At 42.9% G+C, this 18336-nt stretch overlaps 1 protein-coding gene across 1 annotated transcript in view; it reads left to right on the top strand.

Annotated features, from left to right (window-relative positions):
* Positions 1–18336, top strand: part of RYR3 (ryanodine receptor 3) — a 500519-nt gene that overhangs the window by 336472 nt on the left and 145711 nt on the right. The window contains exons 37-38 of the mRNA XM_072808654.1: positions 2899–3001; positions 4329–4466. Coding sequence (XP_072664755.1) covers positions 2899–3001; positions 4329–4466 — 241 coding nt within the window. The remainder of the gene's footprint in view (positions 1–2898; positions 3002–4328; positions 4467–18336) is intronic.

Here is an 18336-nt window from a genome sequence, read left to right as displayed (position 1 = left end):
ACAAAGGAGAATTTAGATCAACTTCAGGAGATCCAGTGCAAAATCACTTGGAAGATTGGATTGGTAAGAATTAGAATTTCAAAATAGTAATATGATTCTCTCATCCTTCTGTAATCTTTGAGGAAAAAAATAAAGGTTTTCAGCCTATATCTATGTAGCATAGAGAGATGAAAAAGACATATCTTGGGAGATGTTACCAAGTACAAAAGTAGGCAAAATTAAGATCAGTCCAGTGGTTGTTGGCAAATCAGCCAGGCATAGTCAGTAAACCTTTGACTTTAAAAAGGTCCTCATTAATGGGTATGCCCTGTGCAGCAGAAAATTCAGCTCACTCCCCGTTTGGTTTTCTGCCCTACAGGCTGGTGGGTCACTGCTTCCTAAGTGTTCCAAGGAAAAAGATCTTTCAGCAGAGAAATTAATTTTCTGACCCTGAAGTTAGATCCTCAGATCTCGTTTTAATTTAATAAACAACCTATCAATATATGTTGATATAGTTACCATATTTTAACAACCACAAAAAGTACTTCTCTAAACTGTTTTATGAATATTATTTTATTAACAACCATACTTCTCCCTACTGCCAAAAAACTGTTTGTGGTAGAAGCTTTAAAGAAGGAATAAAGGATCCTTTATTCCTTATTAGGAAAGGATCTTCCTAATAACATTAAATATTGTTTTTTGTGGCAAAGAAAAGAGATTGTAAAGTTTTTAACCTAGAAGTCCTAAACAAAAGGAGGAAACGCCTTTGCCTAGTGTTTGGGTTACCCTACGTGAGGCAGCAAAATGGACAACATCACATCTAGCTATCGTGTCAATCTCTCTAGATAGTCACTGACGTGGGGTTGTGGGTCTTTGGGAAGAATTGAGACATCCCTGAATCTGAGCAGGAAGTGAATGACTTCATTTGTACCAACTTGTCATTGATCTCTGATAGCATTTCTTTAATTATTGATTTAGGCAGCAAAGCAAATACCTGACTTTTCCAGCAACAGAAATTGCCTGTTTTGTTTTGTTTTGTTTTTTAATATCGGTTGAAAAACCAATATAGTGGTTGTCCTACATTGAAATATCAATTTGCATTCATCACTACTTCCAGATGACAGTGGATATGAGACCTGCTAATAGATCTTTTTCTCTAATGAGTTAATAAGCAAGTACATTTGTTACTGTGTCACGGGTTTCTTTTTTATGGTCTTGATAACTAGATTTCAGTATAATTGTTTCTCTAAGTAATATGCTGTATTTTATGATACATATTCAAAATACAAATCTGAGAAGTAATTAAGGTGTTTCAATAGACTGTCAGAGTCATCCAAGGCATCAAACAGTTAGGAATCCCTAAGATGGTTTAACTACATGTTAAAACCTATATGTCAATTTAAAAAATCCTGTAAATAAAGTTAAAAGTTCACTAAAATCCAGGAAATATATTTGGAGTATATGCTACCAAGAGTGAATAGTCTAAGGATGTGCAAAATACCTGTGAATTTTTAAGAAGAAAATTACTCAACAGAAAAATGGAGGAAGAACATGAATAGGAAATTTATAAAATAAGATTGCCTGGGTGGCTCTGTTGGTTAAGTGTCAAGTGTCTCACTCTTGATCTCAGCACAGGTCATGATTTCACAGTTGTGACTTCAAGCTCCATGTTGGGCTCCATATTGGGCGTGGAGCCTTCCTAAAATAAAAAATAAATAAAAAAATAAAGAAAGAAAGATAAGAAAGAAAAATGGCCCTTAAGTGTGGAAAAACAAAATTCAACCTCACCAATTAAATGCAAATTAAAGCAACAGGGATATGACATTTTTCATCCATTAAATTGGAAAATATTTGAAAATGTGTTAACTTTCATTACTGTAATGAAAGTTGTATAAAGTTGGTAATGCAGATTGTTGTAAGCTTTCTGGAGCTTACAGTGATTTGGCAAGTCATTTCAAAAGCCATTAAAATGTGCAAACCTTTTGATCTAGTCATTTCTGTTCTAGGAGTTTATCCTTAAAAAATGATAAGAGATGTGAAAAAAAATTATGCAAAAGGAAATTCAGACAAACTTTATAAGGACAAAAAATGGAAACAATTGGAATATATCTTAACAGATCATTAATTTTACATCCGCTTTTTCATTAGTTGCTATTGATCCGTATGATAAAATGGACTGTACCTATTAAAAACCAGTAAAATAAGAAAATGCTCAAGATAAATTGTTAAGTGGAAAAACAGAAATGTTTAGAGTATGCTCTCCATCTGCATACATAAAGACAGGGAGATATTATATTAGATAAATATAGTTATCTTTGTGTGGTGGGATCAAAGTAAATTTTCTTTGGGTATTTCCAAATTTTGTACAATTAATAAATTACCATTATAATCAGAAAAAGGAGGAAAGCTGCTTTTAAATGTTGGCCATCTTTTTTTTTTTTTTTTAAGATTTTATTTACTCTTGAGAGACAAGAGAGAGGCCGAGACACAGGCAGAAGGAGAAGCCTGATGCAGGGCTCAATCCCAAGACCCCGGGATCACGGCCCAAGCCAAAGGCAGACACTCAACCACTGAGCCACCCAGGCGTCCCAAATGTTGGCCTTTATAAAAGAATTTGAGTTGAATAAAATTTGCAAAGAATGTTAAGTGTCTAAGCAGGATCTGAGTTTTTTTTTTTAAGACTTTATTTATTTGAGAGAGAGACATAGACTGCATGAGCCAGAGGAAGGGGTAGAGGGGAGGGGCAGAGGGAGAGGGACAAGCAGGCTCCCCACTGAGCAGGGAGCCCAACTAGGGTTTCGATCCCAGACCCCTGATCTGAAGGCAGACACAACCAACTGAGCCATCCAGGCATGCCGGATCGGAGTTCTTTTCACCAACACTGAGAACCAACTACCTATTCTTCTTTGTCCCTCAAAGATCAACATGCTTCTTAACTTTCAACTGGGAGAGAATTGCCCCTGCCCAGAGGAGATCCGGGAGGAGCTATATGACTTCCATGAGGACCTTCTCATTCACTGTGGTGAGCTTCTGTGATGAGAGCTTTATCAAAGACAAGTCTGTTCCTGATTCCCTCATTAGCAGCTAGTGGGGGTTGGGAAGAAAGTTTTCTATTTAAAAGTGCAGTTGACCTTTGAACAACATGGGTTTGAGCTACAGGGGTCCACTTAGGATGTGGAATTCTGTTTCCATAGATAGAGTATAGCACCATACATTTTTTTTTCTCCTCCTTATGATTTCCTTAATAACATTTTCTTTTCTCCAGCTTGCTTGATTATAAGAATACTGTACATATAAAATACATATAATTTTTTAAAAGATTTTACTTATTTGAGAGCTAGAGAGAGGGAGAGAGAGAAACCATGAGCAGGGGTGGGGAGGGGCAGAAGGAAAGGGAGCAGCAGACGCCCCACTGAGCAGAGAGCCCAATGAATACATATGACATTTAAAAATATGTGTTAGTTGACTATTAATTGTCACCAGTAAGGCTTCCCATCAAGAGCATGATATTTATAGTTAAGTTTTGGAGGGTCAGGGTTATATGTGAATTTTCCACTGTGCAAGTGGGTAGCACCCCAACCTTTGCATCGTTCAAGGGTTAACTGTACAATACTAATTGCTCAAGAAATGATTTCTGCCCAAACTACTTGGATCAGAGAAGCTGTAGGAAATAATTCTAGTGTAATCATATAATGGAAACTTTCTCCGAAAAAAAGATAAAAATAAATAAAAATAAAAAAAGAAACTTCCTCCAAGAAGAAATTTTGTGAGATAGAAGAAAGTGAACGAGTTTTCTATAGAAGGAAAATAACAAATGCTTCTGTAAACCTCACCCACTTTGCTTAGACAGGTGGACTCTGCTCCCAGCTGAACCAAGATTCTGATCCCCTTTGCTTCATAGATTGTACAGTGATATAAATCTAGTAACTTATGCCCTGAAGAATTCTAAGCCAGCAGTCCTTACTCTGATGCATAGCTGCTGATTTTAAATGGTTCTCAGCATTTGTGTTGCTTGTGCAAGGATGGATTGACTAATATATAAATAATAGATGGTCTTTTCACTTGAAATGATTCAATATTAAGTCTTTCTTCCTAGGTACTCTAGAGCCCTTTTGAGACATGGGTTAGAAAAAGTTAAGTGTGGAGTTTGAAATTACTCCATGTCCTTGCATACCAGAAATCATCTTTAAAAAAAAAAACAAAACTAGTAGATATATAATTATGGGGAGCTGCCTGTAGTATCTTTAGAAGGTTCCAGAAGGGTGGGAAGCATAGACTTTATGTTCTTTCAATCATATGGTGGTGTCATGTACTGTTTGAGGTTTTTGCTCTGTTCTGTGACTTGCTAGGAGTTCCACTGGAGGAGGAGGAAGAAGAGGAGGAGGACACCTCCTGGACTGGGAAACTCCGTGCCTTGGTGTATAAAATCAAAGGCCCTCCCAAGCCTGAGAAGAAACAGCCGATAGAAGAGGAGGAGAGATACCCTAGTAAGTGGCCATGCCTTTCAATCACAGTGCTCTTCTATGACCTGATGAAGGGAACTGGCTCTTTGACAGATACTTGGAAATGGACTCTCTAAGCTTCCAAGGAGGCATCTGGGTGTTCTTTCAGAATTGATGGTAGTGGTTGTGTATTTGGGGCTATGCTTCTCTGATTTAAGGAACCTACTTTCAGAGTCTTCTGAAACCTGAGGGATCTATTACCTTGGGTCTGCTCTTGTCCGTCTTGCTAAAAATGCCTATAAACATATTTCTGTTCTTTAAGATTTCCATTGTCTTCTTCCTTTAGCCATTGTCATTTCTGTCACCTCTGCTTGTGGTTCCTTAGCGTTTCAAATTGCCTCAGTGAGAAAATAAAATGATGACACAGGGGAGTAAAGGAAATAGGACATGGGTTTTGAAGGGTCATTTTTGGGATTGGCTATGATTTTCATAACAGCATCCTAGAGGACTTAGACCTTCAATTTTTCAACAACACCAAACCTTGTCCAAATTCATTTCTCTAAGCCTTATAATAGACATGACTCTATTGTTAAAAAATATCATAATTTGTTCTGTAGGGCAGTTTACTGCCTACAAACTATTAACATTTCAAGACAAGTGTGTGAGTATTATATATAATCAGTAGGCTCTTTAGTACCAAATTTTGCAAATATTTCATTTGTCTAAAGAAGGAACTTCCGAGGTTTAACACAGATGCCTTTTATCTTGTTTCCTATTCCTATCCATTTTAGAACATGCTTTCAAATCATAGAATAGAGCAATAGACTGTCAAGCTATGATTGGTTTGTCTGAAAACACTACTTTGGGGTTCATACATCTTACTGCCCTTTATATTGACCTTCCTTCCATCTTTGTCAGAATATCTCTGAAGGGAAAGAATCCTCACGATTTCTCAGCACAAGTTATGAAGTCTCTGGAAAAGGGTGGTGTGGGTACGTGGCAGCAGTTGCACTGGCAACTCTTGATCAGGCTATCCATCACCACAGAAAGGGTAGGTCTTTGATGAGAACATGCCAGCAGGATTCTGAGGGCAAAAAAGTGAGTTTAGATTCCCTTTGTGGTCATTGCCAAAGCAGAACTAAAAATAGCCTGAGCTGACCCGTATTACCTGCTGAGAGTCTATTTTGAAAGTGGATGCTTCTTCCTAACATAATATGTTATGTTACGGTCCCACAAGGTGACCCTTTCATGGTAGGTAAATGGAGTCAGGTGAAATCACTTGGCTGTGTGAAGTCTCTGTAACTCTAAGAATGGCATCCAGGCTCCAAAGATTGCAGTCTTCAGCACTACCACTTCAGGCCTCAGGAAGAAAGACCATGTTCTGTTCTGATAGAATGTACAAACAAGGCCGCTTAAGTATGAGACTCTGTGTCTCCACCTCATGCCGCTTCTCTCCCAGAAGGAGAATTATGAGACGTTCAAGCTTTGTGTTATTAGTGTCCTATCTGGATTTCCAGAAACAGAAATGAAGGTGGTAAAGTATGTCTGGTTGTCAGCAAATGGATTCAGACACATAAAGCCCCTCACTCAGGGCTGACAAATGAAGAGAAACTCTTGGGAATGGTTTCACTCCATACTCCCCAAATTGCTTTTAACCAATGGGATGGAAGCCATGTTTCTGAATACTTAGCCAGTTGCAATATAAGGCTAAAATATTTTAAAATATTAGTAGCTTTGTCCATGTGATTACTTATCTAATTTTTCTTCCCTTATGTGAGGTAAAATATTAAAAGTGCAGATAATAACATGGGATATTGAATTGACAGCTCCCCAAATACTTCACATGCATCAGTTTGCTACTGGTGGGTTTTTTTCACTCCTCTACTATATAGTTGATGAAAATAGGACTCTGAAGAATTAAGGGATACTTGCTCATTTATTCTTTCTACCACTGCCTGGTTCCAGAAGAATTTCTGGGTGACTGAATGTCACTAGCCCAAGGTAACCAGGATGATTAAGGCTGTGGCTTGTTGCACATTTTCTGACTCTGGTTCCATGTTCTTTCCATTGTCCAGGAAAGCCCCTGACCTAGCTATTACACACAGAATGGCTTTTTAAAAGCATCATCTTTTTAATCAGTCTTAGTCCACCTGTGAGGTAGCTCACAACTGTGACTCACTGTTACATGTAGGAAATCTAAATGCAACAGAAGTCAAAGTTCTAACCTGCCAGAGTCGACCAAGCCAGAGATCTGCACTCAGAGTTTTCAGGGTAGGTGGGACAGTTGGTGTTGACCAGATGATCTGCAGGAAAATGTCAGCTTTTCTAGGTAAAAGGAATCCACCAGTGTCCCAAACCTCACGAGAATCCTGTTAGCTGGCCCAGGGTTACTGGGATCTGCCTAAACTAACGCTAAGCCATACTGTCAAAAACTGTTACAATCCTATCAAAACATCGTATGGTAATGAAGAGGTAAAGAAGATCCAGCAGTAGCAGCCCGCCATACTACGTCACGTTTCTTTGGCATATCCCGATCCAGAAAATTCCTAAGAAAGCCTATTGCCTGTTAGTTCTAAGCCAAGGCTTCTCATACACTGCAGTTTAAGCACGGTTTCTAAAAAAAATAATAATTTTTAAAAAAAGCACGGTTTCTGTGAACGTAAATCTGTGGCCACTAAGTTATTCCCCCAGAAGAGACGAACCAGCTATTTCCGCTAAATTCTGAAATTAACCAAATGAAGATCACCTGTCACTTCACAGATCAAAGTTGGTGCGTTCCTGACCCCTGTCACTCAGCGAACACTCTCCCCACGGAGGTTTTTCCATCATCCTCTCCCTGCAAAGAAAGCTGCCACTTGTGTCTGCTCTTGTCCCATCACCAAAAATCTCTCCCACCTAAATGCTGCAGCTTGTTGAGTGCTAAGGAGGGGAAAGGCCTACTGGTCACCAGAGAAATAAGTCTAGAGCCCAACACAAATACACGCAAAATGAGGCAACTTGGTGGTAGGTCCACCTCTGGCACTCAGGCAATATTTGTAAGCCTCTTCAGATTCTCTCCAAACAGCCTCTCCCCATGATGCACATGCACAGACACCTCCTCCACGAAGCCTTCCTTTCAACCTCTTCCTCTGTCTTTCTACCCCTGCCATTTCATGGCATTTCTAAAGGGCACGTATGACCTTACATGGAGTATCTGTGTCCCTGTTTTCTTTGCTAGGTCTTTGTGCTTGGACCATATCTTCCCTGCTTCCATATCTAACTCATTGCCACAAATCTTTCCGACCTCCAGTGTAGGTTAGTCTCGAGAGGCTCATAAAGCTGAAGAAAATGAGGATCTTCTAAACAATGGAGGAAACAGGTGTGAACAGGTAACTAATATAATCATGAGTTTGGATATGCTGTAATAAAGGTACAGGTAAAATACAGTAGGCAGCCAGATGAGGAGTTGGGCAGGTGTCCATAAATAAAGTAGATAAGCAGGTAAAATAAGAAGAGAAAGACATTTTTGATGAGAAGAGCTGCTTTGACAAAGCACCCCCAATCAGAAAAGTTTAGGTCATATGCCAGGAGTGGCAACCAGATGACATGGGTTGGGGAAGAATCGAGGGGTAGGGTCGTGGTAGGATAGAGTGGCTTGGAAATCCAGTCATTAAATATATTCAGTCTTAGAGGGACATGCCAGTTGCCACCATGTATTTTATACTACTTGGCCTTACAGTTGCAGGGTGGGAGGGGTTAACATTTACCTGGTACCCTGTGGGTCCTGAGCACTTCTGTATTACCTCAGGTAATCCTCGCAATATGCAGTACATAAAGTACTTGATTTTATTCCTCTTTTATAGTTGAAGAAACTGAAGTAAAGACAGATTAACTTTATAGGGTCACATAGTAGTGGCATAAGCAGTCAGACCTTTGTCCTCCTGAGTCTAGTCACCATCCCTATTAGTTATATAGTATCTTGGCTCACCCGCCTGCCAGCCAGTGGCTGTGAAAGGTTCTTGAGGACTGAATCATTCATTCACTCAATACTAGTGAGGTAGTTATGAGCATAGGGCTCTAGACTTAGGCCACTTGGTCTTAAATTCTTTCTCTGCCACCTATTATCTGTGAGATTGAGCATGTGACAACTTCTCTGTACCGCAGTTTTCTCATCTGTAAAACAGGCATAGCGCTAATACCTCACTTGGTTGACATGAGGATTAAATTAGTTAAAAATTTGAAGTGCTTCTAAGTGTGCCTGGCACAGAGTATGCAGTTTTTTTGGCTTTTAGAATGTTTGCTAATCACCTGATGTATCTCAGGCACTGTATAAGGCACCAGTCAGATCTGCCTTAGCCAGACAGCAATCCAGAGGATTGCCATGCAAGAGTGGGGATGTGGAGGCCCACTGGGATGTCGCTGCAACACTCCAGATGAGCACTTCCAAGGCCTCAAATAAGTCTGGGGTAGAGGCAGGATCGTGGCCCCAAGGGTGTGCACGTCCTAATCCCAGGAAACTATGAATAGGTTAAGTGGCAAAGGAAAATTCAAGGTGCAGGTGCGATTAAGGTTGTTCATGAGCTGGCCTTCGAATAGGGAGGTGTGGATTACTGGCCTAGAGGTGAACTGCGCACCACGCACTGTGCCAGGTGCTTAAGGTCACTTCCTCTGATTCTGTCCTCCCTGCCGGCGACTAGGCCCAGCGCCAGCCAGGTTCCCACTTTGCCGCCAGCAGCCGAGAAAGCAGCAAAATGGTTTGGATGCGGTTCCGTAGGAAGCTGGGAGGAGGCCCAGCCCAGGGTCGTGTTCCGCAGGCGGGGCCAGGTTCCCTCAGGGCGCCCAGAGGCCAGGGCCTGGGGTGGGGGCCGGTGGGAGGGGCAGACACCGCCCGCATGCAGGCCTGGTTCGCTTGTGTCCGGTGTGTTCTCGTAGGGCGGGCGCACATGGGGCACACGTAGGGGCCGAAACGAAGTCCCTTCCCAGCTGGATGAAGCCCGGCCCACGTGTGCCCCCTCGGCCCTCCCTGCCTCGAGCGGCGGGGCGCGGGCGGGGCGCGGGCGGGGCGCGGGCGGGGCGCGGGGGCTCGGCGGGGCGCGGGCGGGGCGCGGGCGGGGCGCGGGCGGGGCGCGGGCGGGGCGCGGGGGCTCGGCGGGGACGCCGCCTCGGGGGACGTCAGGGCGGAGAAGCGCGTTGGCCCCGGCCCCGGCCCCGGCCCCGGCCCCGCCTTCCCGGAGACCCGCTGCGGCTGGCGCGGAGGCGGCTGGCGGCGGCGCCCTGCGGGCTCCCGGGCTCCGGCGGCTGCGGAGCGCCTGCCCCGACGAGGCACCGGCCCGGGCGGCAGCGGGCTGGGCCGGGCCCTCCTTACCCCGCGGCGCCGTGTGCGCGGGGCGGACGCGGGCAGCTCCTGGCGCACAGCGGCCGCCGCAGTCGCGGTGGGCAGGAGGAGGGCCTGGAGGGGCACCAGGGTACGCGTCCAAAGCCAACTGTGGAGCTGGGACAGTAGGCGCGGGGCGCGGCGGTGGTCCCGGGAGCGCAGGACGGGCCTGTACCACGGCCCCCCCGCCCCCCATGGGGCCCTAGGACAGCGGTAAACAGCAGCCTCAAGAGCAGTGCTCCAGAGAGCCTGGTGATCTGGGCCTTCAGGACCCCAGTGACATCCTCGTTCCTCTAAAAGGAAGAACAAGTGGTGCCTCCTGCACCCTGCGGCCTGGCACCAGGAAAGCAAAAAGAAATTAGCCTGAGGAACTTTCCAAATCTCCTGAGTCAGTGGGTTTACCTTCCTCCCTGACCTCCACTGATCAAGAGCAGGCATCATGGCCACTTGGTGGAGCCCACCATACTGTTGGCCCAGAGGATGCTCAAAGACCCGGTGCAGAGAGTGGAAGACCTTCCTGTTAACTCTCACCACCAAATCAAGAAGCAGCTATTGTGCCATCTGACCCCAACAGGGGAAGGGTCCCTTATCTGTCAGCAATCAGGACAGTCATCAAAAAAGCCATCAAGTCACCCCTGCCCATCTCTCCCACGTGAATGTTGAGTGGCGCGGGGTGATATCTTGACAGTGGTCCCACACTGTGGTCAGCGACCACTAGATTTTAAGATTTTGTTTCAAAAATCTGATTTTTCAAGATTTTCTTTGATCTCCAGTTTTACTATTAGTAAAAGCAACCTGGGTAGTAGCAATCTGGGTGGATAGGGCTAGTGGGCATTACAAGGTGGGGGGGGGGAATTCATGGAGCTCACTACTTTAACCTGGTGAAGCATAGATGTTCATTTGCTAACTGAATAAATTGGTACAACCCTTTCCAGAGCTCCACAGGTCGGGTAGATACGGAATTCTAGAGTGTTAGGCCATCGCATCTTGGTAGAAGATGATAGAGACCCGGAGAGGGAAAGCAACTTGGCCAAGGTCACACAACGGAAACAAAGCAGTCAGCACTCTTGTCACCCCATTGTCCTTATGTTCATCTCCTTCAACATGAATTTTATTTTGCTAACTTGATTTTATTAGTGGAAAAAAATCAAGACTCTGGAAATGTAGAATTATTTTCCTAGCTCAGGGCCAGCTAGAAAAAGAGCCAAAGCTTCGTGATTTTCAGGGTTTATTTCTGAATCTGCTTTATTGTTTAAGACAGCATCCACACAGGATAATATAAATTTAAAGCATTAATAAGGATAACTTTTTCAGGATTTTGTGAAGTGGAAGAAAGTAAGCAAGTCTCAGCTGGAAAAGTAGATGAGTTTAGATTCCAGCAGATAAGGTTTGAGTCCCAACTCTACCATTTACTAATTATGATGTTAGGCCAGTTTCTTAACCTCCACATGTTTCAGTTTCCTGATCTATAAAAGGGGATAATGATATTCCTACCCATGGGGGCAGGGAGTCTAAGGATTCAATAAAATAGTGCTCAGTTTAATATTCCAGTACCTAGAAGTTTGTATACCTTCCAGCTTCTAAAATGAATATACAAAGTATAGGTCAGAAGAACTTTATCTCCACCTTTATCATTTCAGATGCTTTCAGAAAAAAAGAACAGAAAATCCAACTCAGATAGAGTGAGCCAATAAAAGACTTCACTGACGGGCATACCTGGCATTAGAGATGGAGCCAGCCACTGGGTTGAGCTGATCCCACAGCTGTGCTCAGTCTCCCCAGTCATCCACATTCTAGCTTTGCCTTCAGGCTGATGGCAGGATGGTGGCTGCAGTTCTAGGCCTCACATCTACATGCTACAGTTTCCAAGGGAAAAGTTCTCCTGCCCTGGTATTCAAGACAAGGATCCTGAGATCACCTTTGATTGAAGAACTTGGTCATAGGCCAACTCGTGAATTGTTGAAGATGACCTAGAAAATAAACTGTGCTGGTTGACTTATATCAGCAGAGCCGACCTGCGAAGTGGGGTTGGGTCGGTTTTCATGGGCCATAAGACACAGGCAGATATCGATACAAAATCAGTTCTGTTAGGAAGGAAGAAACAGCCAATGGATTTTTTTTTTAAGCCAATGGATTCTTGATATGCAGTTAGGAATGTTCCTCATGCCCTGATGGCTATCATCTTTAGCTCCTATTACTCAATGGTTACTGTTAAAATGTCAGCAGTTCTAGCTCTCTATGTCCAGAGGGAAGTACAGGCCAAAAAGCTGTGTTATGGGAACTAGCAAACAGGCTCTCTGCACTCTGGGTACACTATCCAAGGGGCCACAGCAGTTGTGCATTTGGTGCTTCCCGCATTTAATATTGTTCTGGTTTTGACACAAGCTCTGGGCCAGATCCTACCAGACATCAGAGTGTCAGCAGCCCTGTCACTCCAGTTGCCTCAACAAAAACTTAGAACTGGACGTCTTGGAGGATCTGTGAACTCTCCCATAGCAGCTTGCTAGCAGGGCCTCTCCAGTTTCACCCGCAGCCTCGAGTATCCTAAACTGGGGCTCTTCTACCTGTGATAGCATATTAGTTTTCTGTCGATGCTGCAACAAATTACCATAAACTTAGTGCCTTCAAACAATACAAATCGATTATCCCCCAGCTCTGGAGGTCACAAGTCTAAAACGGGTTTAGTAGTCTTGCCTTCCTTCTGGAGGCTCTAGGGGAGAACCCGTTTCTTGCATTTGCCAGGTTCCAAAGGCCTCCTGCATTCTGTGACTAGTAGCTCCTTCCAGGAATGGTACCGGTCCCACCTCTGCTTCTGTCAACACATCTCCTTCTCAGACTCTGACCTTCCTACTTCCCTCTTAGAAGAAGCCTTAGGATTATCTTGAGCTCATCTGGATAATTCAGGATAATCTCCCCATCTCAAGATCCTTAATTTAATCATAAAGGCAGAGTGCCTTTTGCTATATAAGGTAACATGTTCACAGGTTCTAAAAATTGGGAGGAGGAGAAGGGGGGTCATTATTCAGCCCACCACAGGGAGGAAGAAAGCAGAGGTCAAAACAACCGATTATTTATACTTGGAAATGATCAACCATTTGTTAATGCCTCCAGAGCATTGATAGCCTACGACAAGCTGACTTTTTAATCACCTAGAATTTAAAAATAAGTGTACATAATTTAGATGCACATAATTATTTTTCTTTTCCCATTGTAAATCTGAGCATTATAAATTGCTTTCTAAGTTTAACCTAAGTACAGTGCAGTTTTGTTTGCTCTGTTTGTCAGTGTAATTGAAAGACTTTTTCTTCCAAAACTAACCCAAATATAGGAGCACACTCACAGAACTTTAACACCAGCATTGGTTGGGAATCTGTAAGCTTCAGGGACTTGGTTTGCCAGTGGCCAACATTTGCTCTTTGGTATTAACTTGTATTTTGGTGCACGATGGCCACTTGGACTGTAATCTAAATGTAGGGATGAAAAGGAAAAATTCTTTCCAGACCCCAGCAGCCTAAAACTGTAAACCCGCACCATGAGAAGAGATGGCTTTTTTCTTATTTCGGTCACCATTGCAAAGCTGGTAATTTGACCATTTGGAAAAGAGTTTTACCAAGTATAGGGGGTCACTTTGGAGAACTTTCTTGTAAGAGTCACAGAACGTAGGCTTGGGGTCTGAGATCAGTAGCAGGTTACAAAATGACAAGTGGAAGGAAGTAAATAACTCAACAATGAACAATACCTGAGCCCACAAACCCATGTACTAAGGCTAACTGTAAGGACACTTCTAGCGCTCTCTTCTCATCTGTGATGTCTGGCTACTCCAGAAATCAAGTAGTGAAGTAGCTATTTTTCTTTTACAGTAGCTTTCAGGGATCATGTTTCCTTACACAAGACAGTACCTTAAAAATACTTTCTTTCTGAGTTAGCCTAAACAATTACTTAAAACGCAGTTTCTAGATCATGCGTTTGATATATTGCCTAAATGTGACTATCCCTAATTACACTAATTGCAAAAGTGCAGCAAGTTCAAACGTTAATAATAATTTCCTAAATGAAGCCATTTGTAATTATCAAGGGAACCACGTGTACATGACTGGCTTCACTAAGACATTGTGTTCTTTGATTCCTTTTTCATCAGAAAACAAATGCTTGATCACACATCTTTTTGCTTTTTGAAACAAAACACTATAGTGTGGGTGCCTTGGGTGGCTCAGTTATTGAGTGTCTACTTTTGACTCAGGGCGTGACCCTGGGGTCTTGGGATGGAGTCCCACATCAGGCTCCCTACAGAGAGCCTGCTTCTCCCTCTGCCTGTGTCTCTGCCTCTCTCTGTGTGTCTCTCATGAATAAATAAATAAAATCTTAAAAAAACACAAACCAACACTACAGCTTTTTAAAAACCTCACAAGCTACACCATCTAGTGCACTTGACAGGATCTTCTTGAAACAGGCAAATCAGTGGATGGAAATCCTAGAACTGTGGCAAGGACTGAAAACAAGTTTATCATGTGTGGTGGGGGATATGAGTGGGGTTATGAGACACGTGTGCATGTATGTGGGGGGGGGTCACAGGGAGTAAAACAAGGCCATATATTACAGCCAACTATAGAGTTAACCTCTCCACCCCACCCTGCCTTTCTCCTGGAGTCTTTCTCCCTCCAGAGTCATGTTTCTTATGCACAGTAAAGTGTCTTTTTGGTCATTAAAGGGCAGCATTTCCAAAGAGGAACTTAGAAAAGCAGCAGAACTGAAATCAGTATTTAGCTGTAACTGCTCTTAATCTATGGTTATGAAAGAGGTTCAAATGTATCTCAAGAATTGACTCCCTTTGCTGTTTGAAAATCCTACCAAATTTGTCAGCATTCCACCAGTGATACCAGAGAAACGTAAAAGTATTTACTACTACAGGGACTGCCTGTGTGAATCAGCTCTTGAAAGAATATGGCCTTCCAAGTAGCCAGAAACAAAGAAAGGTGTCTTTCCCATCAGGCCATTTCATCCATCCCCAGGAGGGCCCCTCTTAACTTCATGAGACAGCTGCTTTTTCCCTGCTTCTTTCGTCTCTGTACAATATGGACCTCTTCAAGAAATATCAAGAGCTTTAGATGGAGGACCCATTGGGAAAATATGTAAGGCTAGAAGATCTGATCATTTCTCTAATTTCTTTTGAATTTCTGTATTACTAGAGAAGTTGTACCTTCTTGTGAATTATTTCCTAAATGTCTTGGATAGCACGGTTTTACCAGTTATCTTATATTTGCTTTCTCATTAAATGCCTCACGGGTGTGTATTTCGTTTCCCCAGCTAAGCTACGACAGATAATCATTGTGTCTTGAAATAGCTTCACAACGACTACTGACCTCAGCGCTAACCATTCAATTAGTTAGCTCAGTTCAGGGTAGACAGAACTGGAGCTAACTCAGCTACTCAGATGAGGATAGTAGGAACTTATGAATGACATTTGTCCAGGGGCCTGGATACATGGTGACTGCAAAACAAAGCCTCCTGTAGGCAACAGCCCTGGTTTCCAGCATTAATAGCATCACTGCTGAAGGATCAGCTACTGTGGGACAGAATTGAGTGCCTCCCTCTCTGTGCCCACTTCTCTGTGTGCCCAATTTCACTGGCTGCAAGCAGGCCCAACAAAGCCATTCAGCCTAGGGGTGAAAGCCACCTGCCCCCCTCTTTGCTCTGAAGGTGACTGAGCTTGTACCCAAATTGATATAAAGAGGAAAGCACCTAGAGCCCTCTAGTGTGGCAGGGAGTCCCCCTGGGTGATGAGGGAACAGTGGCTGGGGTCCTTCCTGGCAGCCAGGATCCATTTTCAAAATAATGCTTCTTTAATCCTCATTTTATTTCTCAGTGTAAGATGTCTTACTCATCTTACACTCTCGCTTTTAGTCTACCTTCCATTCAGAAACACACACAGACAGGTTCCTAAGCTGTAGCCTTCCAAGTTCAGATGTCCGCGACCTGATTGGAATCACACAGCCTCATGGAACAGGGTTCCATCTTAGGGGGAGGGAAAGCTTTGCTTCCTGGTCATGGCCATCACCTCAGCCTTTATACCCTTTTGTATAAATCAGCGCTTCTCAGACCTTTTGGTCTCAAGACCCCTTTTGCCCTCTTAAAAATAATCAAAGACCTCCAAAAACTTTAGCTTATGTGGAATATATCAATATTACTGAATTAGAATTTAAAACTGAGAAATTTTTAAAATATTGAATTCATTTAAAAATAACAAACCGGGATCCCTGGGTGGCGCAGTGGTTTGGCGCCTGCCTTTGGCCCAGGGCGCGATCCTGGAGACCCGGGATCGAATCCCACGTCAGGCTCCCGGTGCATGGAGCCTGCTTCTCCCTCTGCCTGTGTCTCTGCCTCTCTCTCTCTCACTGTTGCCTATCATAAATAAATAAGAAACTTAAAAATATATATATAAAAATAACAAACCCCATTATGTTATATGAATGATATACTTCTACTTCTGTGAGAAGTGACTAAATTTTTCAAAACAAAGCAAAAATAATGAGATGAGTGACATTGTTTTGCATTTTTATGAATTTCAAATGCCTGGCTTAATAGAAAGTAGCTGGGTTCTTCTAAAAAATAGGAAGGAAACTGGTCTCAAAGAGATACATAGTTGGAAAGGGGGAGAGTGTTTTTATAACCTCTTCAGGTAATTATGCTTTTTCTTCTTTGATACTATATCAAAACTCAACCAGTAGTAGGTTTTCAAAAGTTCATTGCCAGGTAGCATCTGAAACCACATTAAGGAATTTTTGTACCTGGTTATATAAAAACTCATTGGTCTGTCTTCCATTTGAATGGGTCTTTTTAAAAATTTTTTATTGGAGTTTGATTTGCCAGCATACAGTATAACACCCAGTGCTCATCCCGTCAAGTCCCCCCCTCAGTGCCCATCACCCAGTTACCCCAATCCCTCACCCACCTCCCCTGCCACTACCCTTGTTTGTTTCCCAGAGTCAGGAGTCTCTCATGGTTTGTCTGCCTCTCTGATTTTTCCCACTCAGTTCCCCTCCTTTCCCTTATAATCCCTTTCACTATTTTATTCCCCATATGAGCGAAACCATGTGATGATTGTCCTTCAACTGACTTACTTCATTCACTCAGCATAATACCCTCCAGTTCCATACACGTCGAACCAAATGGTGGGTATAGTCATTTCTAATGGCTGAGTAATATTCCATTGTATGTATAGACCACATCTTCTTTATCCATTCATCTGTCGATGGACACCGAGGCTCCTTCCACAGTTTGGCTATTGTGGACATTGCTGCTATGAACATTGGGGTACAGGTGTCCCAGCGTTTCACTGCATCTGTATCTTTAGGGTAAATCCCCAGCCATGCCTCCCTCTCTGTGCCCAGCAATTGCTGGGTCGTAGGGTAGCTCTATTTTTAACTCTTTGAGGAACCTCCACACAGTTTTCCAGAGTGGCTGCACCAGTTCCCATTCCCACCAACAGTACAACAGTGTTCCCCTTTCTTGAATGTTCTCGTAACATAAGGCTTTGGTCATTGGGAAAGTGTTGGCTCACCAATTAATGCAGCACTTCCAAATGTTGACATATTTCATTGTAAAATATTTTAGAAATCGCACTTGTTAACATCAACAATTTAATCAGAAAGTCTTTAAGTACTGGGAAGCTGTCAAACTCACTGTGGCCGATAAACATTTTCTAAAATTCTAATTTTTCACTTGAAAGCTCAAGTTATATTATTGGCAACAGATACTATCCGTTGTTTTCCTTGAAGTGAAGAGCTTGCTTCTTTCATTTATAAGAACATGTCTGTCATTCACCCAAGTCTGATGAAGCAGCCTGGCTTGTCTGTGTTCTTTTAACTAAAAATAGCATCCATGAAATGAGCAGCCAGTGTAGCACACGACTCCAGCCAGCATTTCTCACAAAATCCTCTGTCCTCCCATTTGCAGCAGAAGTGTTGTAGGCATACTTCCCTCTTTATCCCATATAAGATTAGAAAGAGGCATACTCAAGAGTTTATTACTAATAAAATTAATTATTTTTATATTTCATGTGGGACATTCTTATGTGAAACTGGGCACCTTGGGGATACAGTGGTACATTTGGTGTTTTGTTCTACTACCTAATTCACTCTGAGGCACCGCCAGTTTCACCCACATGTGTCTACACCATCAGGCCAGCTGTTGACACAGTGAAAAAGGCAAAGAACAATTTAGGATTATTATGGAGACATGTTTGGCCTCACAAACCACCTAAAGGACCTGGGATCCCTAAGGGTCTGGGAACCACACTTTTACAACTCCTGGTATAGACAGTAGAATAGTTAACCTTTTTAAGCTCATAATATGTGCCAGACGTGGTTATATGCATTAATTATTTTAATCCTCAGCTGTACAGGTATATAGAGAGCCTACCACATTCCAGAAAACATATTATTTTTTAAACCTCTGGACCCTGGTAAATTTATGCCACCCTGCTGCTGTTTCGTGGGGGCTAATTAAAATTTGAGGAATTTTCAAAAGCATTGCTGCCACGGGTGTGAAGCACCGTTTTCTCAG

Source organism: Canis lupus, chromosome 32 (genome assembly GCF_048164855.1).
Source record: "Canis lupus baileyi chromosome 32, mCanLup2.hap1, whole genome shotgun sequence".
In the NCBI taxonomy this organism is placed as follows: Eukaryota; Metazoa; Chordata; class Mammalia; order Carnivora; family Canidae; genus Canis; species Canis lupus.
Note: the sequence above shows the minus strand (reverse complement) of the source record. Positions and strands in the feature narration are given on the sequence as shown.